Source organism: Diplotaxodon limnothrissa, linkage group LG4, assembly GCF_057381915.1.
Source record: "Diplotaxodon limnothrissa isolate DT_005_m linkage group LG4, D_limnothrissa_male_GT1.1, whole genome shotgun sequence".
In the NCBI taxonomy this organism is placed as follows: domain Eukaryota; kingdom Metazoa; phylum Chordata; class Actinopteri; order Cichliformes; family Cichlidae; genus Diplotaxodon; species Diplotaxodon limnothrissa.
This window is the reverse complement of record NC_140599.1, coordinates 16513744-16541524: the sequence shown is the minus strand read 5'-3', so window position 1 is coordinate 16541524 and position 27781 is coordinate 16513744. Positions and strand designations below refer to the sequence as shown.

The 27781-nt window shown below is 39.9% G+C and overlaps 2 protein-coding genes and 1 pseudogene across 2 annotated transcripts in view; 2 read left to right on the top strand and 1 right to left on the bottom strand.

Moving 5' to 3' along the window:
- Nucleotides 1-2462: 2462 nt before the first annotated feature.
- Nucleotides 2463-4189, bottom strand: alkbh7 (alkB homolog 7, RNA demethylase). Its single transcript, XM_085352312.1, has 4 exons — nucleotides 3811-4189; nucleotides 3274-3447; nucleotides 3065-3189; nucleotides 2463-2909 (listed from the first exon to the last, which is right to left on the bottom strand). Exons 1-4 carry the CDS (start codon nucleotides 4081-4083, stop codon nucleotides 2789-2791), a joined length of 693 nt encoding a protein of 230 aa, XP_085208438.1. The 5' UTR covers nucleotides 4084-4189; the 3' UTR covers nucleotides 2463-2788.
- An 8547-nt stretch (nucleotides 4190-12736) lies between these two features.
- Nucleotides 12737-27781, top strand: part of cacna1aa (calcium channel, voltage-dependent, P/Q type, alpha 1A subunit, a) — an 89775-nt gene continuing 74730 nt past the window's right edge. The window contains exon 1 of the mRNA XM_085352311.1: nucleotides 12737-13068. Within this exon, the coding sequence (XP_085208437.1) occupies nucleotides 12737-13068 (332 nt within the window). The remainder of the gene's footprint in view (nucleotides 13069-27781) is intronic.
- LOC146633529 (zinc finger MYM-type protein 1-like) lies at nucleotides 23101-27654 on the top strand (annotated as a pseudogene).

The window sequence follows — 27781 nt, the reverse complement described above, 5'->3', positions numbered from 1 at the left end:
AAAGTACAGCACTTAAAATGCCAATACTGTTAAAGGGATGTAAAAGTGATTTGTGTGCAGTGTTGTCTGAGGTTTCTCATCTTCCTCGTCTTTGTGAGTTTACATAGATTGTAGTGCGATTTGAAGCAAAAACACTTCTATTGTACACCAATTTCAAACCTTTTATTTCAAAAAGTCTTGAAAGAGTAGTTGTCAAACAATTAAATGAACATTTTTCAAACGAATTGTTTACTTTAAAATCTTTTAGTCAGGATTTAGAGTGCAGAATGGCACAGAAACTGCACCAGTTAAAGTCTTATGGCCTCTTGACTATTAACTGCTTGGCCTGCAAGACCTTATTGCAGCATTCAATATCACTGACCAAATATGTTACGGCAGAGATTAGAACACACTGTTGGTATCAAGAGTACTGTAGTGAATCACACGTATCACACATGTAGATTATAGTTTTTTCATGTGAACGAGGAGCCTCTTTTCACACACAAAAGCTATTCAGGGAGTTCAACAGGGTTCTGTGATGGGACCAGTACTTTTTTATATTATACATGCTTTCATTAGGTAATATTTTTAGAAAACATTGGGTACATTTTCTTTGCTATGGAGATGATACCCAGTTTTATCTATCTATGAACCTATGTGATCTGGCTCCATTTATCTTAATGACCTCATAGTAGCATTTCACTCCAATAGAGCACTTCACTCTCAGACTGCAGGCTTACTTGTGGGCCCTAGGACATTTGAAAATAGAATGGGAGGCAGAACCTTCAGCTATCAGACCTCTCTTCTGGGAGACCAGCTCCCAGTTTGGAAGTTTAGAAACTTTCATTTCTGACAAAACATATAGGTATGTCTAGATTAGGTGACCCCCTGAATCCTCCTTTAGTTGTGTTGTAATAGGTCTAGGCTGCTGGGAGGCTTCCCTCGATCTATTGAGTGCTTCTTCTTCAAGCTGCTCTTTTCACTTGTCTGTCTTTATACATCACTTCTGTATTTAGTCATTAGCAATTCTTAAACTCTGCCCATCACTCCTGTAGTTTACCTTTTGTCCTCTTTCTCTTCGCTCTCTTCTTTTTTTCTCTCACCCCCACCCAGTGACAGTAGATGGCTGCCCCTCCCTGAGCCTGGTTGTGCTTGAATTTGTCCCTAAGTCACCAAGTGCTTGCTCATAGAGGGTTGTGTGATTGTTAGGGTTTCATTCTAATACTGTATCTTGCAAAATTAAGTGCCTTGAGGTGACTGTTGTTGTGAATTGGCACAATATAAATACAATTTAATTGAAATATATTTGCATTGCACCAGCTCAAACCAGGATAGACTCTACAATATCAGAGCAAGAACCCCCAAAATCACAAAGCACCCTATGAACCGGCACTTGGCAACAGTCGAGAGAAGGAACTCCCTTTCATTAGGTTTATATGTGAGACAGAATCACACTCAGAGAAGAACAAACATCTGCCTTGGCCAGCTGGGAAAGAGAAGAAAGACCATGAACAACAAAAGACAAAATAAAACCTGAAGGATGGTATAGATAAAAGATACAACATGCAACAGAGCATTCAAAAAAAAAAATCACATGGGTATGGAAGAAGTGGTCAGGGCATCCCGGGAAGCCCCTCCACAGCCTGCGTCTAGAGCCCCTGTTTGAAAAATATAAACATGATAATTAGCACATCACAGACATCGTCTTTAAAGACGCATTTTACCTTTTAATCCCAGGCCCAGAAGTTCTGTAACCACCACGTCTTTGAATGAGACCTAATCCCCATTCCTCTCTGCAATATACTATTATATTGACTCCCCGACTGTGGTGTCATCAGTGTGTTGAAACCCAACTCATATGCAGTCATTACAATAAAATAAATAATTTAGTACAGTCTTCTTTACCTGTGTTAAAAGACTAAAGAAGTACATAAGGAGTATTTGTCTAAACTAGGGTTGCCCAGGAAGTCATGTTTAAGTACTTTATGTCTTGATCCCTTTCATTTAGGATCAACGAATAGAGTGCGGTTCCTCCTGCAATGAATTTGCCTTATCAGAGAAGATGTGCTGCTGCCACTAGATGACAGCAGCACATGTTGATCAGTTGATCAGAATCAGAATACTTTATTGATCCCTAGGGGAAATTATAAACAATATAAACATTAAAGTGCATTTTTAGGCAAACCATTGAGCAGAAGGACACACTGTTTTCAATTAGAACATTAGATGTTAGTGTAGTGATGTCAGTACTTAAAGAATTGGAGTAAAGTGCTGTTGTTTCACAGCACTTCACTCCAAGTGTTGTCCAGCTGCGTATTTGTGTAATTTGTTCCTAATTATATTCATTAATAAACCATTTTTTGAGTTCTCACACAGTGTTCAGTTAAAAGTTTTTAAACATTCAAGATCATAATTTTATTTGCTAAGGTACATTGGAAATGTTTCACAAAGAGACTGTATTATACAGAATTAGAAAAGCGCAACAAAGTGATGAAATTATTGTATAAATACACAAATCTGAAACAACATTTTAAAGGTGAACCGAAAACAACATTCAGATACGTTTAAATCCGACGTCTTCGGCAAGATCCAGTGCAAATTTAGAAGAATGCCATTTAAATTGAATCAATTTATAGTCTTTTTCAACAGCATGACCAGAAGAGCGTCACGTCCAATAAACATTCTAAACACACACATTTATAGTCGCTAATAAACTTGAAAGATCTTAGCCTTGATATCTCCATGAGTATCACTGGCAGAAACCTCAAAGTTGGACTTGATGATCTGCTGCTGTTATTAGAGCTGGAGCTTATCCTGGAAGGTTACGACAGATGACAGAAATGCGTCGCTGTCGAGGCACTCTCTGCCCGTTGAACACAGACTCCTCATTTTTCAGGATCTCATGAGTGAACTTATATCTGGCCTGGTCCCTGCACAGGTGTAAAAAGGACAGGGTGAACCTTTGTTAATTGCAAACTGCCACAGCTGCTTCTTTACTATAACCATTCAGCCTTGTGTATTAATCAAAATCTCAAACACGTCATATTTAGGAAACATTAAGACAGATATGAGGCAAATGCAGCACCTCAGTATGTAGAGGGAGCGTCGGGAAAGCAGCAGATCCAGCCATTCACTGGGTGTGTCCTCCTTCACTAAGCGCATAATACTGTCAGACAACAGACTCAACCCTGCAATGGTGCTTCCACAGAACTGGAAAAAGTTAGAGAGTAAGATCACCATGTGTGCAACTTTTTTTTTTAGAAAGCCACTGTGCAAAAATCCTGGCAAACCCACCTTGACACTGTCGATGTGGGGCTTGATGTAGCCAGTCTTGTCCAAATCTATAACGTGCACAGGGCCGAGGAGCTGGCTACATTCAGGAAATGCTGTAGATCGGACCCGATTCAAGATCTCCTCACATGCCGCGCCCCACCTCAGACGCTCAGTCTCTCTGTACCCGTGGATTGCCTAAATGTGCAGGAAAAACAAAGTCGGTCTCACAGCCTGTGTTACTCTGAAGAGAAAACAGTTCAACTACACTGATCAGTGACAGTGTTAGGTGTGAATACAGCTATAGCTCTGTGATGCAGTTAAAAACGAACTACTGTACTTTATGTTGTTTATCACTGAGGTCATAGGGGGGGTGTTGGACTGCATTACTGTCAGAAGTGTGTCTAATATTTTATCCTGCCTCATAAACGTTGTTGGGTTAGACAAACTATCAGAATCACTTCTAATCACAGTGCAGTAAACCACCTTCACCTACACCTTTTTAAATATTCAATACATTCAACTTTCCTAAAGTTTCAGTCAACAATGAACCTGACTTACATCGTCCCAGTGATCAAATTCGTAGCGTTTCTTCTTCAGGCCTGGGTCCAGCTCCCGCAGAAAAGCAGCCTCTTCTGCCTCAGTGATGAAGTCCGTCCTCACCTCCACCTGCGAGCGCAGCTTCTGCACCAGCTCCGGGCTGGAGCCCACCATTGGAGCTTCATCCCCGAGAGGTAACAGGCCACTGGTGGCCCCGGAGCTCAGACAGCGCGGGTTACCGGTGCAAAGAGCTGGCTTGTGGATTTGCTTTAACACAGCCAACAACACTTTCATCGTCCCTGTCGATGTATTATTAGTTAGTGTCCTTATAAAGCCCCCGTTTACCTTCAGCGGCGTTTCGGTCTTGTTGACATAAGTCAAGCAGATATGGGAGGCGCCATGTTGGAAACGCAAAGCATTGTGGGGCTCGAAGTCTTTTCTTTTTCAGTAAAACGCCGGAAAAACAAAATGTTTGACCTCCGTCATCTCAAAGATAATGCCACCCGTACCATGCAAACCATATAAAAGGATAAGAATGAAAATAAATTTACAAAAAATAGTATTACAAATTAGAGTTACAAAAAACCCTATAAAACATTATACAAAAGATATTCTATACAGATTTCTTTTTAAATATTTTATTTATTTATTTATTTTAATGGCGAACTGCTATGGTACCATGAGTGTTTGGATTTTTTCCCCTTATTAATAAACACCTTTATTACGAAACTGAAGTTTGGTGTTTATTGTGTTATCTTTAATATTTAATATTTAAATTTGTTTGATGATCTGAAACATTTAAGTGTGAGAAACATACAAAAAAAATTAAATCAGGAAGATGGAAAACACTTTACACATCACTGTATGTCCTTTAACCTGGGATAAACAGATTTCTAAGTCTGTGGAGGGAAAATAGTATGGTCAACAGTATCAGATCCTGTGGTCTGGTCTCATATATATGTGACCCATATGTCTAACACGCCTTCATGTACATTAATTCCAGCCACAGTTAAGGCTCAGTGAGAGCAAACTCTCTTACAGGTTTAATAAATACAGGGAACCATATGCTGCAATTTATCCATGTGAACACTGGAGGGAACTGAATGCCCATGATTACAAACTGAATCAGCTTAATCAGCACATTTCAACTAGTAAAAATGTTTAAGCCTCCACACAGGAGGTGGTGTTTTTCCCAATTTGTTCATCACTAACTGTATCAATAGTGTTTGACAAAATATACACAAAGATCTTTTTTTGTAATTGCCAGGCTTTAAATCTCTTAACCTGCTGCACAGGATTTTCATGACAACTTATGCAGAAACTGGATTAAGAAAAAAAAAAGCTAACATAGAAAGTAATAAAAATGTATAAAAAGAGTTTATACAATTTCATTAATCCACTGAGTGACTCTGAATCTGTGCGAAATTTTGAAAGCTGTAAAAATGAAGAATGTGAAAAAAAAAAAAAACAGGAGAAAGGAGGGAGTTCATAGAGGAGATGATGACTTCATCCTCACTGGAGAATCCCAAGGAGAAAAAAAAATGCTTACTTGGCCTACTTACCACTAAGGTTAGCACGTCCACTCTCCTGCTCCCTCTTTTGGTTTGTATCCAGGCAAACTCTTATAGAAGGAAAGTGAGGTATTTCCTTTACCCCCACAAGAAGTACATTGCTTTTACATTGAAGTTAAATTGTGATTTAAATATGCAAAGATAAAGTGAAAAAGATGTTTCCATGTAGAGGACCACCTGCTTTACTCTACTTATAACTACCTTAATAATTCTGGATGTTTAAAAATGTAAAACGTGAGCTTCTTCTAGCACTGATAAACTTTAGTCCACCATCCTTCCTCCTACAGAGACAGATATGTGTGCACGTGATTCCAAACATCCGCATGAATCCCCTGCATAAAAAAGGTTAATTTGAGCTCCTTCTGTGAGCCTATAGTATTGGTCTCAGTCAGTGAACATCCACAATAACACACATATCTCCTCCTCATACAACTGATGTGATTCCCACTTCGTTGTTGGATGCCATGTTGCTGCCCCCAGCATTACATTCATCCAGCCATGACAAGCGTTATGAAGAGTGGGTTCATATTTCAATTCCCAGTTGGTGGACTCATTTAAAGGCTCTGTGATTCACTGAATTATCATGGGTCAGATTCTCCTGGAGGCATCACTATGCCTTCTGTTGAATCAGCCCCCCCCCCCCCCACACACACACACACACACACAGTTTTCTGAGGCTGAACACCTGAGTACTCAAATACCTCAGAATTCAGGTTATGTAAAGATGATGATGCTGTAACAACAGGAAAATAACACGTTTGACCCTTAGAGCAATCTGTCGTTTTTTGTTTGCTGTATATAATGTGAGCCAGTGTTACAGAGGTTTACATGAAAATCTGCGACTGGTCTGTGGAGTGCCGGGTTCAGCAGGGGCGGAGTGCTCTACATGCATCCAGCGATTGAATTATTCAGTCTTATGAATCATTGAGTCACGACACTCCTTTTTAGGTCCTCGCCTCTGAGCTGCAGCCTCACAGCTACCCGCTATTTGAACATCTGACAGAGGAAGAAAAACAACAGAGAACTATTCAGACATGTTCAATCTCTACGGATGGGATAGACTAGCTTTTGTGTGTGTTGCATTTACATCCATGATTCCATCATTTTTTAACAGGTTGACGAGTAATTCTGTCCTGATTATTCATCTTCCTTCTTTGACTAAAGTCAAACTTAATTTGGTTCTCTAGCCAGTTATGCAGAAACATTATTTTTTTTTCAAAGATGTCCGTGTTGTCCGTATTTGTGTATATTCTACAGTGCTGTGTAATTTGTATATGCACAAACATACATGAAAATAAAGTATAACAAGTAAAAACATTGTTTCTGTAATTCCAACACCTCCTGCTTTGCAATTTTTTTCTTCTTTTGTGCTTTTGCAAGAGGCTGCTAATAACAAAGAGTCTAAAAAGATGCAATTTAAAATTTGTTCATCCCTTGAGTTGAGGTGACATTTTGATGCTTGGATAATTCTGGGGTCAGTGTTCACAGAAAACAAACAACAACAATAAAAATTCCTCTAAAATGGTGCGGTACAAGGATTGGACTGACAATAAGTAAAAAGCAGCCATTGTCCAAAGAAAAACTTTGATCATAACAAAACCTGGAGAACTATTGCTGCAGACCAAGACAAATTCAAGACAGTATTAAAAGAAATGAGGCATATGTTGAGACTTTTGCACAGATTTTTGACCCCAAACTGAATTTAAAACACTACCTGAAGTTCTAAAAAAGCAGTCAGCATACTGCACTGACAATTACAAGCACTTAACAGGAAAAGTATGCGGGATAGTTGTGATATTTAACTTGATGGATTAAAAAACAATGCCCCTATGACAGATATGAACAATGTCAGCATCTTTACCATTGCACCTTCTTATGAAATTAATTATTACTGTGAACATCATATGAACTAAAGTCTGGGTTGCCCAAAACATCTTTCTTCCACTAAATGAGAGAGGTAAGGAAAAACGTGTGGTTTCAGTCATAGAAGTAAAATCACAATAAATACAGCCTGTTTATCATTTACCGCAGTCTTTTTTATAGAGACAGTTCATGTGCTCTGGTGAGGTAACAATGTTTTGTGCATGGGTGGCCTTGGTGTTGTTGCTCCGCAGTGCTTCTTATGCCGGCTGTGTGGAATAACAGGTTTGGACAGAAGGAGCTGCTCCTTAAAGCCTCTGGCACTGAACAGCAATAGATAATTTCACAGATCAACACACACAAGTGTAAATACACACATTTATGAACAAACACACACAGCATGTAACAGTCTAGAGGTTTTGGAAAGACAATGTTTCAAAAACAAGATTCAAATGACAATCATTAGTAACGTTATTTAAATGCTAACGCACATAACTCACAAGAAGGAAACGTAACAGCCGACACAGAGTATAATTATCTTATTAGGTTAATAATGAATAATGAATACATCATTGTGTTAACTAATCCCAACTCTGCATTTTGTCACAAGATATAAGGCGTAACGTCTTTGCCAAACTCACTTTCTTGTGTTTATTTAGAACAATAGGTTTGTGGTTTTGAATCTTGGCCAGGGATTCATTCACTAAGGATCCCCAAGCTAGGCCCTGCATGCTACCCCAGCCTACCTTGGGCAAGGGGTACTCAAGGGACATTGCCTGGCTTAACAGGTTCCGTGTTAGGTGTTGAGAAACTGGGACACATTGATGAGAAGTGGGCACATATGTACAAGAACTGAGAAGATCAAATTGATGGAATGCAACTAAGTGAGCTGACCCAGTGAGATCAAGGATTCAGATAGAGGAAGTTCAGCATGAAGAACATGTGCGGGAGGATGTTAGTCAATTAAGTGAGGTGCAGAAGGGCATCATGATGGACAGGTGCAGAATGAAAAAAAAAGTACAACAAGATGTTCATAGCAGAGGCTGAGGCATAGCTCTGGGCACTAGACTGAAGAGATATACCAGACAAGCAGAGGCCAAGAGAATAAACGCTCTTCAAAAATCCATTGAGGGTGTGCTCTCAGGTAAAAGGGTAGAATAGCACCAAGGCAGACCCAACAAGAGCTAAAAATGACAAATACTGGAAAAACATCTGTGAGAAGGAGGTGTCACACAACAAGTGGTTGGCGCCCCTAAGAGCAGACCACAGCAACCTCCAACAACAAGTCTCCAGAATAAAGAAAGGACCTGACATGATCCGTACCTACTGGCTGAAGAAGCTAACAGATCTCCATGATCACTGAGCACAAATATATGGTCTGCTAACAGCAGGTTCTCATCCACACAGAGCAGAACAGTTCTGATCATGAAGGATCCCAACAACTACTTGGCCATTACCAACCTCTCCACTACATTGAAGCTCTTCTCAGGCATCGTAGCAACCAAGATGAGTAGGCACATGAGTAATACATGAGCACAGCTCAGAAGGGCATTGCAAGTAACACCAAAAGGCCAAAGCACCAGCTCCTGGCTGACAGACTCTAAGGCAGTATCAGGCAGACCAACTTGGGCACTGCCCAGAGTGACTACAAGAAAGCCCACAACTCAGTGCCCCTGCACATGGCTACTGGAGTGCTTGGCGTTAAAAAAAAGAAAAACTTTGCTGTATTATTTTATCTGGTTACTTTTAAAAGAATCCAAAGATGATTTGTTTGTCTTTTCTTTTAAAATACACTAGAGCTAATCATTAATAATAAAAAAAAATTGATGCAAAATAGAGAATTACAACATATTTTTTTCCTTTGAAACTGTCACTCTCCTGTACTACTTACATATATTTTAAGTAAAAATATGAACCTGTGTGTATTTGAGGTCGGACTCAAATACACACAAATGGCCTAATTCTAGAAAAAATGAAATAGTAAAATTTGAGAAATTATAAATTTGGAAGTACTACAATTAACTTTTCTTCTTCTGCTATGATAATGTTTCAGCACTTCCTTCATGATACAACAAAGGTGTTTCACATAGATCTTTATCTTTGTGTATTTGTGAAAATCACTTTACTCCCAATCGCCTAAATCATAACTATCATGAATAACCTCATAAAGTAAAGTAAATACCTCCCCCCACAAAAGGATACTGCAACAGACAGAAAGAAAATGGTAGAAACAAGCAAACAAAGCAACAAAAAAACAAGAAGTTAATTGAAGAATTATGCTGAACTGCAGTTAGCTGAGTATAATCACTAAGACTATGGTGTAAGGTAGTAGAAAAATAGCCCGAAACAGCTTCAATTGCTAGAAAATGGGTATGTAATGGATTGTGGCTAAATAAATGAAGGTAATGGATTGCAATTTGTATATACGCACACAAACATGAACCATGTTGTCTGAAGTGGCATCTCCCTGTGAGTCAGACCTACAATGAACTTGCGCAATCGTGCAGGTTTGTAACACTGGGGCTTTGTTTCTGATTTCACGTTGTTCTCCACGGTGCTGAATTGTGGTGCTGTCCGTGGTGCTGTCCATTGTCCTGAAGTGATGCCAAGGATAGCAGTCATCAGGTTTTTCTTAGTCGAATTGAAATTGTATTGAAATACAATTGTATTGCCAAAGTTGTATCAAAGTAAAATACCAACAAAACAAAAGAACAGTAAAAAAAAAATGTATCTACCAGAATATCGATGCTTCTGATCAGCATTTAAATTTTGTATCCTGCATGCCCTTGAGGAGGGGTCAGTATCTCTCATGGCCGAATTCTTTGCTTAAGTGCACACAGAGCAAAACGATCCCCTTCTGACATATTTGAGGCGTTTAAGGTGGCAAAGTATCGACTGGCTTTCACACGTGCCGCACGCCTCTGCTGATTCGATTTGTTAGATTTGCCAGGCACCCTTAAATCTCTATATGCTAGATGATTTCCCATTCACTGACACGGCTATGTGTGGAGTCAATCAATTAGCTCACATACAAGGGGATGTTGTCCTGGACCAGACTTTGGGCTTTCTCTCTTCTTCTTAGGGGCTTAATATAATGTGGCACCAGCATTTTGCTGAAGGTGTATATTGGGTGATTACATATGACAACAGCTCTTTGCCACCGTTCTCCCGCGTCCACTTGGAGGTTTGCTTTCAAAACGATGTGTTTTAGGTAAAAAAAAAAACAAAACAAAACAAAAGAAAAAGAAAAAAAGAAAGAAATGCTTTAAGGTGGAATGGTGGTGTGTGCAGAAATGTTGTCACTATGAAATAAATCACATCATCTCTCGGCGCCGTCCATCCACCTCCCCTGTCTCCCCTCTGTGTTGTCACTGAAAATATTTGCTGTTTTGCTTGGGCCTTAGCGCAGACCATATGGTCACACCTTCAGCAGGCACCGGTGTTTTCGGTGGAGCGATGATGAAAGCCTCGAGGAGAGGAGAGTGAGGGAGCGATGAGGGCAGGAAAGAAGATCCTAGACTCAGTTTCAGGGAGGAAGGGAGGGAGTGAGGAGTGCTCTCTTCGTCCATTAATTTCCAAATGTCTGTTGCTAAGAATAGCCTGCCCCCCCCCTCCCGCGCGCGCGCACACACACGCACACACCACCTTCCCTAACAAACACACGCAGGATCGCGCGTACACACATTGACGCGCCTTTACTGACGAGCCCGTGTGCGCGCAGTCATTGTCAGCTTGGGTTGCAGCTGTATCTTTGCAAGAGCTGCATAATGCCCCCCCCCCCCCCAGCATCCTTCCCACCCCGTCGCCATACGTACATTTGCGCGCGCACAGTTCCCCTCCGCCGCACACACGCTCCTAATAAAAAAGTCCCTGCAATACTTATTTTGAAGAAGACAGACAAGAGTGTCCGCCTCAGTTTGACAACAGCGGGATATCTGTGTTTCAGTTCAGCCGGACAGGGCTATGTAGCCCGAATCACCTTAAAAGAAACAGGCGAGTAGGCGATGCCTCCATCCCTGACACAGGTCTGGAAGTTGGACGCGCTGCGTGCGTCATGTGCTCTGGCTGCAGAACTGAGCAGACTCCCATTCTAGTTCACACAAGCTGAGAGACACCGCGAGGAGCGATTTATTTCATTTATAGACAGACTCGGGCCCGAATCCCAGGGAAACAGTCAGTCCCCTCCCTTTCATCCTGTCACCATCCATTCACCGATCCATCGATCCATCCTGTCCGTTCGTCCCTCTCTCCCTCCCCTTGGGGGCTGCCGGACGAGCAGAGAAGAGAAGAGGCCTTGAGGAACGGACTACTCCAATGAGAGAGAGAGAGAGGGAGAGAGCGAGAGGTACGAAGGACGCTCTGCCAGGACATTTGAGCTCATCGGTGCGGACGAAGGTAGACTTTTTTCTTTAAAGGCGGGAATGGTGATGGACTTTCGTACTGCTACACCTAGAATGGCCAAACCAAGATCATGAGAGGGTGTAAAGCGGCGGAGAAGCGACCGTCTTACCCTTGTCTTTGACGCCGTCGCTCGCGTGTCCCTTGCTCGGCTTCTGGATGGCCACGCAGGTGAGGGATAGAAGATGATGGGTGCTGATGAAATCGTTTGAGAAAATTATTCCACCTAAGACAGCATTGACACCGATGATTCACGGAAAACGGTATTTGTTCTGTCTCATTGCTGCCTTCTGAAATTTCACATTCTGAAATAAGGCTCGTGAATAGCAAATGTCACATTTTTCCGGTCCAAAGGTTTGTGGAGTGTACTGGTAAAACAACTGTAAGGTGGCTGGAGCCACGTTATTACCACACACTGTACCAAACATTGCGGATGTTTCAGAAATAAATAAATAATAGTAGCTTTTCCATTTCAATGCCTTTAAGTCTGTGGAAACGCGACTGTTTCCAAAATGCCGACCTGAACGCCAGTGACTGTCGTGGATAGCTGTAAGCTGTTTTATTATTTATTTATTTTTATTTTAACAATCTTATTTATCGAGGCCTGTGTTATACTCGGGCGTTAACGTTGTCAGAGCAAAGACATGAAACGTCCAGCAAGGTGCAGGAAGCTCGGGTGCGCTCTGAGGCAGGCTTGTACCGTAGGCAACATGAAACATTCATGTTAACTCGCTACAGTCTCACCATGATTTCATGTTGGGAGCGAACCCTGCTTTATATGGACATAAGAGTGGACAAAGACTGAGAAACCCCACAGCACTACCCTACAGTGCAACCAGTCAGCCAACCGACCACACATTTAATTTCCTCACACCCACAATTGGCCGTTGGCAGAGACGCACAGAAAAGGAGACAGTACATGGGCGTCCTCGTCTGCTAAAACCAAGCGCTGCAAAACTGCTCGCCGGGTGCAGGTGTTCAGCATAAGCTTACAAGACAACCCGTTGTGCATATGAGACGTTCTGATCCAGATGGGATGTAATGTTGTGTGGTTGCACAGCTGAGCATTGGTCTCCTTCTCCGCTGCTTCGTGAAGATTGGCTTTTGGTGTCCAGAGAATGGCGCGGTTCGGAGACGAGGTACCAGCCAGGTATGGCGGAGGACCTGGCGGAGGAGGCCCGGGAGGCCGGGGTGGTAGCAGGCAAGGAGGACCCCATGGACACGGCCACGGACACGGTCATGGGCATGGTCACGGGCATGGCCACGGCCCACCTGGAGGGCCCGGGGCCCAGAGAATGTACAAGCAGTCTATGGCGCAGAGAGCCCGGACAATGGCACTGTATAACCCCATCCCCGTACGCCAGAACTGCTTCACTGTCAACCGTTCGCTGTTCATTTTCAGCGAGGACAACTTCGTGAGAAAATACGCCAAAAAGATCACCGAATGGCCATATCCTTTACCATGTGTGCAGTGGGTAAACGCCTTTATAGGCCTTACCTACAGGTAGGCCTGTGTGCAGACAGCTGTTTTTAATAATGTTTCACTTTTTCCCCGTTAAATGAGCTGCAGACTTTACGTTATGTCCCAGTATCAAACAAGCAGATCCATCCGTGCAAGTCACGAATGAGGTATAGGCTACAGTAGGTGACAGAGGAGTTGCTGGGTGTTTAATTAATAGTCAATTAACGAGGGTGGTTCTGTAACAGTGGACCATTCTGATCACCATTAATCACATTTGTTTGCATTTTCACATCGCAATCCCGCGAGACTTGTTTGATATACGCTTCCTAAGTGGTGTGTGTGTGTGTGTGTGTGTGTGGTTTGAGTTTGTGGTGGAGGTATAGGGGGCGCATCTGGTTGCTGATGTCAGCATGTGCAGTATAGTCACAATGCCCAGCCAGGGTATACAGAAACAGCAGGAAGGAGCAGAGGAGGTGTGTGTGTACGTGTGTTCTTGTGGCAACGCACACAAGTTCCCATATCAGCACGATGCAGGTGTCCTATATGATGTGTATGTGTGTGTGTGGCAGAGAGACAGAGGGAGAGAGAGGGGGGGGGGGGGGGGGGGGGGGGTGGTAGTGGTGGTGGCGGGGGGTAATAACTCAAGTATGCCAGTGTGAATATAGAAACTTGCAAATTTTGTGGATGCTCATCTTAATCACAGAAGATGCAGGTGTCACTGAATGAATGTGTCATCATTTCACACTGTGTGCGTGCGTGTGTGTGTGCTTGTGTAGGCCTACTCCAACCACTAAGTGTGACAGTGTTGCATTTCCAGCAATCCCCTGCATTTTCACATTTCTGAAACCAGCAGGTTTCCTAGGGAGAGAAAATGAAAAGTGATTTCGGTATTTTCATTTCCAGGATTTGTGTATGCAGGCATGAATGCATGCAAATGTGGAAGTGAGTTTCTGTGCAACTGTTAATGACAAGAGGGAAAATTGGAGTAATGATTATATTGATCTATGCTGATGCTTGAGCCATGACATAACTACACACACTAATTGGGTTGTTCCCGTGCATAGATACTTAGAGCGCCTCTGAATCATGTCTTAGTGACTAAATGACAGATGTGTTGCTGAGCAAACGCAAGAGTGTGCAGGGATTTTGAGGTTATATGTGTATGTATACATTACCACCGAATCAACAGTTAAACATACAGTCAACTTGCTTACTGAGAGCATGAATTGTTTTTATTAACAACCACTTGTGCTTTTCCTATTATAGCAAATTGTCTGAAGAAGTCACTTTGCAAACTGTCGTATCCGTTACCAGATAGCTTCACATTATGAAATAAAATATAGTTTCTTTTCTTTTCAGTTTGTTTGGATTTTTTTCTTCCGAGCATATTTGGTAGTGCCTGCAAAGATAACGCTAATGAAGACAGGGCATTGTTCACTTTTTGCTTATTTGATCTAATATTTCTTGTCTTTTATTCCTTCATCAGACTTTGTAGCAGACTGTAGAGATAGACCAAATGAGAAGAGTGGTATTCACTGTCACATGCAAAACCACATACACATACATACGCTCTTAGGCCACAAGGACACCCCAATCCTAATTATGTAAATAGCTGTACAGCCAATGATAGAAGCTGATTTTTCTCAGTTTTATGTAATTCTGTGTGCCATGGTTGAAGTTTTTGCCTCCCTCTGTAGTTGTTTTGCATTCCTTTGTGGTCACGTTGGATCTCTTTGAAACCATTTAGAATCATTTTGCATGTCTTTGTCCACATTTTGTGTCTTGTGTGATTCATTTGCATTTTGTGCATTTTTCTTGTTGTTTTAAAATTTGAGCTATATTTGAGTTTTTAACAAAAAGCTAGCTTTTTCTTATAAAAAAAAGGGAAGGGGTTGAGAGACATGATGATGTCACATGCAAAACCACCACCCAGTGTAAGGTTGGTGCCACAGCTTCCATAAATTAAATTAACTAAATATTTTTTAATGTCTCTCTAATGTTAATCCATCAGTATGCGTAAACTATTTAATCCAAATCATATTTTTATTGCTAAAATATAATTATTGTTGTTGCCTGTGAATTTTCAAATGCGTTGTTTTATAGAAAAGCAGAAGAAATAGTGAAACACACATTTTTTTTTATTAAGATGCCAAACTACAGTTACCTACCTTTCTGAACAACAACCAAAAAAAGTTTTATTATACATGATTAATTTCTGACTTTCATAAGAAGTCCAGTGTGGCGGCTCAAATTTGTGTATAAATATAAAGGCACTTTTTTGTTTGCCTAATAACTAACAATACAGCTTTTAGACTTTTTTTTCACCTACTTCTAAAACAGATGTGGTTTTTAAGACAGGCAGCCCAATAAATCAGTCAAGCACTTTTTAAATGGTTTTGTTTTTGTTACGGCAGCATTGGGGTGTTGGTTTACCTCCCGATAATTACTTACTTATTGTTAATTATGAGGTGTAACTATTACCTGTTTTCTCTGGAAGCTCCTGTTTCCCCTTCTGTCTGCAAACATTTTAAATTACAGAGCTTTACCTGGGCATAAGGTTGCTCAATACATACACAACATTAAATTAAATCTACTACATAAAACAACAGTGAATGCTGCTCATGAAATGTAATTGATGGATTTGAACCTGCAATACATGCAAGTGTTGCATGCTGAGTTATTTGGTAGATTTAACTGACTGTTTTTTTTCTGAGTGCAGACTGAAACAGCTTTTTGATTCACCAGATGTGTGAGTCTCAGTGGACTCACTAACAGGTCGAACCGTGACCTGCGGCTTTATTTAGTTGTGAACTGAGCCCGTGGGAGTGCCACATAAATAACTGTGCTCTCACGTGCACATTTACATACACTAGGCTAATATTTGGTCATTTAAATAGAAATAGCATCATGGGGTGCAGTCTCAATACTGCGTCATTTCATTTTTATAAAAAACAAACAAACTGTGAATAGTTTAGAAGTAGTGCTCAGATGCGATTTAATCCTAGCTTTTTCCCTTTTGTTACAACAATATTTATCTGAAAAATAATTGGCGCTTTGATGATATGCTGAAAAGAGGGATATCTAATATGTCGGTCCGTAAGTGTTCAATTTGAAATATGTGAAGTGTGAAGGTCATAGCATATGATTCACATCATTTATAGTCATAAATTCAACGACCCCTCACGGACCCTATGGATAGGGGCATTGTCATCCTGGAAGAGATCACACCCAACAGGATAGAAATATTTCATCCCAGGACAACGGTGATCACTCACAACTTCAGAGTGATTTGCAGTGATCTCCCTCTAAGGGAGGTCTCAAACAAGCCAGAAAAAGCCTCCCGTAACATACCAGTCTTACCAGATCCCCTCACTGTTCTACAGTTTCCCTTTAATTCGTCACCAATCTATAAATTAAACTAATTTTCTAAACAATAAATGCATTTAGAGATATACATTTTAGCATTAACTATATTTTACAAATAATGTCAATTACTATCAAACAAACAAATCACAAGTGACAAAATTCTTTCTACCAAATTTATGTAAAAAATGTGTCATCTTTCAGAGCTCCAGACTTCAGTCCATAGGTTGGTTCCACTGGGCAAGTGTCGGAACTTAGGAGTCACAGGACACAGGAACTCTTTGGTTGCTAATTAAATGACTGCTGTGGGTTATATGTTGATAGGAAAGTGTGAGCTACTTAACAGTGAATAGTTATTTCCAGTAATGGCAAACCCCACACACACTTTGCTTAGACTTTTAGGGGCTGATTGACATCATACACACGCTTATAACCATTTTTGAAAATAATTGGTATCATTGAGTATCTTTGGCAGCACAATGTCTGCAGTTTTAACAAGGTAATGTGTGCAGTCACAGTGAGTCAGCTAGCTAGAAGTGAGTAAGGCTAGTTAGAATAAAAAGTTAGTGTAAAAAGTTGGTACCAGAACAAAGGTAACCGTTAAAACTGAGCTGGCAACAATTCAGTGTCAAAGACTTAAATGTTATCTTGTGGAGGCTCTTTCTGGTGTGTCATAACAGTTAAGAGCTGAAACAATAGTAATTAAATTACATTTTAGTCGTATTCATCAATAAACAATCCTGTATTTGAACAAGTATTATGAATTATTCTGTCGCAATAATGTCTGTACCTGAAATTACTGCACAATGCATGTTAGAGCATATAGCAGAGGGAAGCTGAAACTAAAAGGGTCATCTAATAGGAATGACCTTGTCCAAGGGTGTCAGGTGTCACCCAATGAGATTCTGTAAACCCTGCAAATGCATTTTCATGTAATTCATTTTTTTCTGTTTAAGTAATGTGTCGTGCTGGGTCAGCTTAGGTAATCTACATCTATGCATTACACACAAATTTTTTAACATGTGCAGACAAACACATACACACTGACGCAGCTTTACAAGTAGACACTGCATGTACACCATATGGTGCCATTGCATCATCATCGTCAATTGTTTTTTTGTTGTTTTTTTGTAAATAGAGAAGTCTATATGCAGTATATTCTATCTATAGCAACACTGTTCTCATGAAATGGAACACAAATTATGCCTTTTAATAATCTTAATGTGGGCGTGAGGGAGATTTAAGAATTTCTGGTGGCCTCTTAATATTTTGTTGCTATATATAATGTGTAAAACTCAGTATTCAGAACTCTGTAACCTGACACGTTGCCTGGGCATCCAGTGCCATTGAAGATTTTCTTCAAACATTCTGCATACGCTGTAGGTGCCATTATCAGTCGTGCTTATGTTTATTATATATGTTTACACCTATTTTTCTAATGATGGTTCCTTAATTTCCTTGCACAAATGGTGAAATATTCAACATCCAAAAGCTTTATTTATATACAAATGCATTTATCAGATTTTTAATAGTATTAATAGAAACAATAAATTTTTTCAGGGTCTGTATATGCTGTAAGGCAATGGTGTGCTTGTGCTCTGTGTTCATGCCAGTACACTAAAGGGCATTTTTTAAATCATATTATAGTTTTGTATTTGATGCTAGACATGGATAATGCTTTGGAACTGGAGACAACAATGACTGACCATTAAAGATGGGCAAATTTGGCCTTTTTGTGGAGTGTGTGTGTGTGTGTGTGGGGGGGGGGGGGGGGGGGGGGGGGGCATTCTTAAAAAGCTTTTATTAAGACATGACTAATACTTTGGTATCAATTCAACAGGAAAATTCAGGAAACAGTGTATTTGTTTTTCTGTGGTATTAAAAGTGTAACAGATGCTGTAAAGACCATAGATACTGGGTGGCTGAGGCTGGTGCGATGAAGATTATTGGAAGGAATTTTTTAACAGTGCAATATGAGATAGTTGCACCATTGGTTTTGTTTTTGCAGAACACTTAATTCGTTCAAATTTTAGTCAAATTTAATGAGCTTTATTGGCTTTTGTGTTTCTTTAATGACAGAGGTTGATAATTGATAAAAAAGTACATTTTTAAATAGTCTTATAGCCGAAGCTTTAAATTGTGTTTTTGCAGACAGTTACCATTGTGGTACCTAAAGGAAAATTCTAATAACAAGCAAATAAAAATGATTACCTACATCATTTAAAAGGTTATTAAAATATAAGAAATAGAGTGTGGAAGTGCTTTAAATTTTTCATACTTTTGTAGGACAGGCTGATTGAAGTTTCCTACATTCGCTGACATATGCTGTTTGGTATGATATTTTATTAATTGCCTTTTGGGAAACCCACTGGGATTTTTCAGGAGTGTCTGTCTGAGTTCTGCACTGAGACATACAGAGAAAAGCAGGAAATTGTACTTACTGTTTATACAGTGTCAATGTGGTCCAGGGAATATGGAGCTTTTTTCCACAAACAAAAAACAAAGTTACTTTTTGTCAGTCGAAAGTCAAAATTTGGGGCTAAATTTTTAAACTTTCAGGTAATTATCTCAAAAATGTGATTTATTAAGTCAATCTAATAATAATAATAATAATAGCTTAATTCGGACTCCTGGATGGCCATTTTTAGTAGCTGCAACACGCTTTCTTTGTGAACATGAACATTTTGTAAGCCGATAATCATTGCAGAATCATAACTCTTTACTAGCTTTCCTCCAGACTGCTACTGTTAGCTGATAGCTAAAAACACCAGCTTAATTTTGTAGATACTGGACAGCCATCTCTTTGCTGCCTATTTGTTTCTCTTTCTGTCATTTGATACAGATGTACTTCTCATATGGGTTGTTTTTTTTTCTTCTTTTTTAAAAAAAAATCCAGTGTGGTTATGTCCAAGAGTTCGTCTTTCACATCAGGCCAGACTAAAAATAACAGGAGCTGCTTGAAAAGAGCACTTTTCACTGATGATACACTGCCCTCCTTTCTTTAGCTCTCTTTCCTTTTATGTCCTCCAGTTCACATAGAGGTCTCATTGTAGCCACACTGCTAACAAAAAACTAAAATAGCAAGTCTTTGTTAAGAATGTGTTTTTCAAATGTCTTAACCTGTTGTGTTAGGTGAGGGTTACAGTGTTAAGATGAGGTAAAAGGCTGTTTCAGCTCTCCAAAATAACCCTTTTTTTGGACTCTTGCACTTTTGTTGTAATCAGCAGTATTTTTTGCTCTGCCTTGTCGGCTGGTTGGTTGGGGGGACATGACTTGGAAAGCATACTTAATTTTGGGTGTAATTAAAGATGTTACTTTTTTAAGGATCCTTATTTTAGAACTGCAAACACATGTACGGTGTATTGGCAGCAATAAGAGGTAGTTTAAATCACACCTACACATACTTACAAATACAAAATTGAATATGTGAATCCCAAAAGTGAAAATCAAACATTTGGTTCACCAGAGAGATTGACAATGGGAAGACAGAAGCAGAGAGAGGAGGGTGGAAGTCAGTAAGCCTAATGAGAAACAATGGAGAGAGACAACCAAACTGCCTGTCTGCATATAAATCATTTAACACAAAGTGCTGGAGAGACAAACACTCTGGGACGGCCTGCTTGAATGCAACCTGGACTTCAACGCAAACTTGCTTTTGTCACTCAGACAAGCAGTGCACTGAGCAGCTACATGCCGAAAGCTAACATTGCCCTTATCTTAACCAAAACACCAAGTCTTGACCATAAATGGTATGTGGGAACCTTTTTGTCCTCACGACATCCCTAAATGTTGAGTAACATGCACACAATGAAAGCTAATGCCAATCCTTCCCTCTCTTTTCCTTCGTCTTTTTCTTTTACTCTTTTTCTCACTCACTTTGATTAATAGGATGTGATGTTTTGTCATCTCCTCTCACGTTTCACTACCTTTACTTTTCTCATTTGCTCAATTCCTGTCCGTCATGCTTTCCTTCTCCTTCTCACAGTCCTACCATCATTGTTCCTCTCATTCCTCCCACTGCTCTTTGCCTAACTGGCTGCTTGAGCCTTTTGCTATGTTAGTCTAAAAATGTTAACGTTTTGACAGCTGCAACTTCATTCTCATTAAGTTTACTTATCTCTTACTGTTCCCGTTCAGCTCATGCACATGTATACCCTTCTTCATACCTTTATGAATCAATCGATATTTTTGGAATATTTATAAAACAGTGGTTTAAACGGGTGTGCTCTGCTGATATTGATCATCTGCAGGGCATGATATATGGTTTTTCATAGAAGTAGGGAACACTGAGTTCTCTGTGAGGTCTCTCTGTCTTTTTCCATTGTCTACTCTTTTCAAGCTGAAGACAACAGATAGCACAGTCATTTTTGGAACAAAATTGTTGTACAAAATACTTAATTTCTTTTTATGAACTGTTCTTTTTGCGGGGTGAAATATTGTGCACCACACATTTTCAGTCACTTAAAACATGGGTGCACAAGTTTGAATTTATTTTGGATTTTCTCTAATCCACAAAGGGTCAAAAGTATATGTACAGGCTCCAATATATGCATATAGTCACTTAAATCTTTTGATAATTGGTACTGAAGTTTCTACGATGTCTTTCAACTTGACAAGGCCAAGGCCTATTAACTTCTCATTAGTGATCATGATTGACTACAACTGGCAGTTTGCTCCTTGGAGCATAAAAGGGATTTGCTTAACAGCACTAACTGGATTGTCCAAAACTCAGATAAATGAAAAAGTTCAAGGAAGTCAGTGACAATCTGTGACACAGAATGGTAGAGTTACACAACTAAACAACTGAAGATTCAAGATCATAAGTTCAAACAATTGGACACAAGTTGTGCCACCACTTTCCTCAATGTCTGTAAGAAGACCCAAACTGTCACAGTCAGATGAGAGAAAATTGTTTAAAGAGCAGCCCAGCTGTGGCGTGTCCAGCGGGGTGGCCTGGGGGGGCACAGGCCACCCCCCAAACCAGACTGGCCACCCCAGGTGCCACCCCGAAGCTAAAACAATAAAATTCAATTAAATATCAAATGTACGATTACGTTTTCGTAGTGAAGCTCAGATATCCGAGTGTAAGTGAATGCAGCATCGGCAAAGGAAGGAGAAAGACGGCACCACAGAAAGCTATTTTCCGGCAAAAGAAAATGATGAGAGAATAAATGTCCTGGTAAGTAATATTAAGTTTGTTGAGTTTAGTAAACTTCGGTGAAATTAGAATACCAAGGAAAAAATAACACTTAAAGAATTATTGCAACCGCCGAATATTTCAGTAGGCTACTGGGCGGCCGCGGAGCTAGCATAAGAGTTATTAGTTATAAGATATAATCCAAGTTGCAGGTTAATACTGGCAGTGTCGCCATGCCAGCTGACTGTACTTCATCATCAGCCAGTGTTGTTCTTTATACATCAATATTACCAAAGTTTGTGCCATGTTCAATGCAGGGATGTGCAGTTCTGGTCCTCCTGGTTTCAGATGTTTCCATACTTCAACACAGCTGATTTAAAGAATCATTTACAGACTTGTGCACAACTAGGTGTTTGGGGATTATTTGATTTGAATTGGCTATGTTGGTATAGGTAACATCTAAAACATGCATGATAGGGGTCCATAAGGGCAAGAATTTGACATCCCTGACTTCCAGTCAAGGTCATACATCAAGAAAGTTGTTGTTTGTGACATAAGTTTTTGCTTTATTACTTCAGGGCCAACCAGTATAGATAGAAGAATAGGAGTGGAGAATGAAAAGATCTCAAAATATTGAGAATTTCTTCCTTAAGAAGGCTAAAATAACGCCAGAAGCAGAGAGCAATGTCAGGGAAAGGTGGACTGAGCAGCAGTCATCATTGTCACCTGTGATTTCTACAAATGAAGGTATGTGAGAATGAATAAGGAAAATGCAAGGAAGGGATGTTTATATTGTCAAGTGTTCAACCGATCCATAGGGGACAAATCCTAATATTTGGGAATAAATAATTAAATAAGTGAATATATGTATTGTGGTACATAATTGGAAATTAAAACAAAATCCTGCTTTAAATAACATGTTTTTTTTATTTAATGAAATGTAATATTTTTATATTATCCCAGGCACTTTTTCACCTGTTCATGATCCACCAGATAACCAGGATGTGGTGCCTTTTGAAACATCTTCTCCTTCAATATCATGTACGACACTGGGCCATCCACATGGTATTTAACCTCCAATCTTACTTCATAGATTAATATTGAAAGCCTTTAATTGTGCATTAAATATTTTATAATATTGATACTGTCACTTTTGCAAGAGATGTTGTTCTAGATCAAAAACAATTCTTCATTGATTTTTAAATTGAATCCTCCCACACTTAGATATATCTCAAAATCCAGCGGAGGGACCTAGACAGCCACACTTGAAGATATTTCCTCGAACAGTACATGGTGAAAAGAGGAGGGCCTTCAGCAAGACATGGTATTCACAACACAAATGGCTGGAATATTCTCAAAGTCGGGACTCTGTCTATTGTTTTGCATGTAGATACTTTTCCATTCCAAATGCTTCTGAAACTCCTTTTACATCACATGAAGGGTACTCAAACTGGAAGAAGGCAATGTATAAAGATGGAGGTTTTAAGGGGCATGAGAAATCTGAAGGTCATACGAATGCCATGTATGCTTGGAGTGAACATCAGAAAAACATTTTGACAGATTCATCTGTGCGTGATGCTTTGGACAAGGCATATAAAAAAAAAGTAGAGGAAAATCGCATATATATCAAAACTGTTGCTGAAGTAGTTCTCCTTACAGCTATGCAAAACCTCTCCCAAAGGGGGCATCTTGAGACAGATACATCACAAAACAAGGGGAACTTTTTAGAGTTAATGGAACTTCTTTCTAAGCATAATCCACTGATTGCAAAAAAATGAAAGCTGCAGGAAATGCAAAATATACCAGTAACACCATTCAGAATGAAGTAATCGAATGTCTGTCAGAGATGGTACGTGAAGACATTATCAGAGAAGTAAAGGAGAGTGAGTACTTCTCTGTGATTGCAGATGAAACAAAAGACCTAAAGAAAACAGAGCAACTGTCATTAGTACTAAGGTATTACTACAATGGGGCTGTTCAAGAGAGTTTTTTAGAGTTCCAGAGAGCAAGTCAGCTAGATGCAGCAGGGCTCACTCAAAATATCATACAGTGTCTGGAAAGGTATGGCCTTGAATATAGATCCAATCTTGTAGGCCAAGGATATGATGGGGCGTCAGTAATGGCAGGGAAATGCAGGGGTGTTGCAGCCAGGATCAAAACAGAGGCAAAACATGCATTTTATGTACATTGCAATGCACATTGCCTTAACCTTGTTATCGTTGATGCAGTGAAATCAGTCCCTGAAGCACACTGCTTTTTTTCATTGTTGCAGAAATTGTATGTCTACATGTCAGGTTCATATGTTCACCAAAAATGGATCACAGTTCAAAAAGACATGTATCCAGAGGCTCCTAGAGAGCTTCAGAGACTCAGTGATACCAGGTGGGCATGTCGTTACAGTGCATGCAAAACTGTAATGGACAGATTACCAGCTATATTAAGAGTGCTACATGAGATAGATTTAGAGAACAGCGGTGACAGATCAGTGGAGGCACGGGGTCTGTTGGCACAAATTGACCTCACATTTATTGGCAATTTATCCACATTTAGAAAAATTCTAGGGGAAATTAAGTTGCTTTCTGATGTACTTCAGTCTCCATCTCTTGATCTAGCAAAGGCTGTAGACCTAATTCATGCACTTCAAGACACCTTGGACCAATATAGAAGTGAATCCTGTTTTGATGAGCTGTGGCAAGACGCAATGGATATTGCAGAACAGTGTACTGTTGCCTCTGAGACAGTTAAGAGAAGGGTGCAGAGAGAGAGCCTCAGGCTAAAGGGTTATTTTGTAGATTCTCCAATCGGGCAACACAGGTGTAAGGAGGATGACAAGGACAAGTTTAAGAGGGAAGTATTTTACCCCATTCTTGACCATGTACATGCAGAGATGGAGAAGCGCTTCAACAAGACCAATTGTGATATTATGAGGGGTATACAGGCACTAAACCCCAAGAGTAAGAGCTTTTTGTCAGAGGAAATAGTTGTAAGCTTGGCTGGTCTGTATGACTGTGATATTGAAGACCTCAAACATGAGCTGTATCAAGCTAGAAAGGTTGTTCAAAGGAGAGCAGGGTGTGGGAATGAACTCTCCAGTATTTTGGGGTTTACTACCTTCCTAGAGTCTTACAAAGAGGTGTTTCATCAGCTTTTTCGTTTATGTCGAATAGCTTTAGCTTTACCTGTCAGCAGTGCTACTTGTGAACGTAGCTTTTCAGTGCTAAAGCTTATAAAAAATCATCTACGAACAACTATGACTGATGAGAGGCTTAGCAATATTGGAGTTTTGAGTATTGAGAGGAAAAGGGCAAGATCATTAAGCCTGGATGACTTTGTAACACGTTTCGCCACCCGTCACTGTAACAGGCGGATCTACCTATTCTAAGTCATTGATAATATTTAATGAAGCATAGAGTAGGTACTTGAGTAAATGTTCTCTATCAAAAAATAAATATTTTGCAACTACAAGTGCTGCTGTTCACAAATGTTTTTGTACTTCTTGTCTTCTTAACATGTAACAGAGTCTTATTAAAAGTTCAGTATATTTTAATAAGTTTAAATAAGTTTTGCATTGCATTGGCTAATTTGCCAATTGTATGTTAAAAATGTTTGTAGTTTAATGTTCAAAAATGTTTTAGCCCAAAACATATGTGCACTATTTGTCAGTAAAAATACTTGTCCTTGAATGCTGAATAAACTGACAAAGCACTGATTGTATCTCTTGTACTTTATCAACACAGTATCTAAACACTTTTCACTATAGTGGTGAAAATCTCATTCTAATAAAAGTTAAAAGCGCATCCGGTTATTAGGTTTATAGGATTATTGAATTATGGTTAACGGTTGGTAGAATTTTTTTTTAACATTATCTGCCAATTACATGTGCCACCCTTCTACAAATCTGTGCCCCTACCTGGCCCCCCCCCCAAAAAATTTCTAGACACGCCACTGCAGCCCAGGAACCACCACGGCTCAAGCTTGTCTGAAACTGGAAACAGCTGAAACACCAGTTTGAAACTCAGAGAAGTGAGTTTTACATTGCCACGGACTGAAAGGGTGCCCACCAAGTAAGAAGCCGCTGCTCCAAGATCAACACCTTGAAGCTCAACTGAGATTTGTAGCTGTCCACGTGGACAGGTCAAATGTCTTCTAGAGAAAATTCTTTAGTCCGCCGAGACAAACATTGAGGCAAAATTACAAAAGTTTGGAGGAATAAAGGCGAAACATTCCTAATCTAAGAATTCTGTACCAAATGGTAGTAACAGCATCATGCTCTGGGACTGCTTTGCTGCCAGTGGTACTAGTGCATTGCATAAAGTGGATAGAATAATGGAGGAAGAGGACTACCTTCAAATTCTTGAACTTCTCTTCAGATCAACAGTTGAAACTTGGACAATAGTGATTGTTTCAAAATGACAATAAGCACAAAAAGACATCAAACTTGGTTTTGGAATGAATAAAGCAGGCTAACATTAAGCATCTGGAATGGACTTCCCAAAGCCCCAACCTCAACTCTATTGAAAATGTATAGACTACATTTAAAAGCTGCCAAGAAACTCATTTAAATGCCAGTTATGCCAAAAAGAAACATCAAATATCCAACCAGAATTATGCCAGGAGCTTGTTGGTGGCTACCAAAGGCTTTTGGTCAAAGTGCAAGTAGCTACAAGACAGTTAACCAAATATCATTGGAGGCGTATGTTTATATTTGAGCCTGTGTGCATAAGTTTGACCTTGTGTGGATTAGAGATAATACATTAGAACTCGTGCAAGCAATTCTTGTTTTTTTTCTTAAAGTTGTTAAAGATCTATGCTGTGCGTCATTCCACACTCAAAAAAGAACAGCTCATAAACTCATCAGAAGATCTAGCTTACCATGCCCTTACTTCAAGTAAGCTAAATGGGGTGACAGATCACAGAGAGTAAATGATGCATGTAAGCTACATTATTTCTCATATGGTACCAGTGAGTGCTATTTTAATATATTGTCAATGAGCAATTGGAGCAAAATCAAAATCATTGTGTTGTTTAGCAGCTAGCTGTGTGACAGAGATTTGGTTCTTTAAGTGAAATCCCCCAGTGCTAAACACCATCATGTTTTTGATTTAGATTTTTTTTTACCTCTTCGGTCATATTGTATCACTAGCGCTCGGCTTTAAATGTATTAAAAGACACAGACAATTCATAAAAACTACAGCTCACTTGTTAGCTAATGTATCTTATGAGCCTACAGTTGATGCTAGCTGTTTAAAACACATGCAATGAGCTGAAAATACTATCAGAACGCTTACACCCACTAATGACAATGACAGCCAATAATACATTATTTTTTAAGTAGACAATATTTCTTTCACTGGTGTAGACTGGTCTCTCTCTCTCTCTCTCTCTCTCTCTCTCTCTCTCTCTCTCTCTCTCTCTCTCTCTCTCTCTCTCTCTCTCTCTCTCCCTTTGTGTCACCCACTATGTGCAGAGATGCACCTAGGCCAACTCTGCTGTTCCATCAGTGCCTCACAATTAGTGATACCACTACATTAATAGAGTGCTAAACCTCCCCAGCCCCCCATTAGTTAAGGTACTTCCTTAACTGCTCAATGGGGTCAAGATCTTGTGGCTGTGCTGGTCACTCTGTTATTGCAGCATATCAGCTGATTGCCTCTACTCTAAATACTTTTCGCATAGATTGGTACTGTGCTTCAGTTAATTGTATACGATTCATATTTTGCTGAACAAATCTTCTACTTTACCATTTGAAAAACAAAACCACACTATCTAATTTCAGTTTCATGAAATCCTGTTTTTTTGTTTGTTTGCCCCCCTCCCCCAATCAAAACAAGAATGAACAGCTGACCAACTATGAATCTGGACAACCATCCTTTATCATAATATTTATCTATGAATGTGAATGAATGATCCTAAGCCTGTTGGTCACAAATCTGTTTGCCTATCCATGTTAACTGTATGCAGATAAAATTGATTCTCTTTTTCTTTCTCTTTTGCTTTTCATCCCCGTCTCCTTTCCCTTCAGATTTTTCTTATTTCCTTTTCTCTCAGCTCTGCGTTCGGGCTCTGCTGAATAATTCAGTCGCAAGTTCGGACGTGTGCGCGTGTGTGTCTCTCTGAGAATGTGTCTATGTCTGCGAGTGTGTGTGTGTATGTGTGGAGGGGCACAGTGACGTGGGGAAGAGCTATTTTTGGGATTTGGAT

Coding starts and splice junctions, on each gene's coding strand:
- alkbh7 (XM_085352312.1), bottom strand. CDS start 4,083: ATGAAAGTGTTGTTGGCTGTGTTAAAGCAAATCCACAAGCCAGCTCTT. Junction 3,448..3,810: donor AATTTGATCACTGGGACGAT/GTAAGTCAGGTT, acceptor CTGCACATTTAG/GCAATCCACGGGTACAGAGA. Junction 2,910..3,064: donor CGCTCCCTCTACATACTGAG/GTGCTGCATTTG, acceptor ACACCTGTGCAG/GGACCAGGCCAGATATAAGT.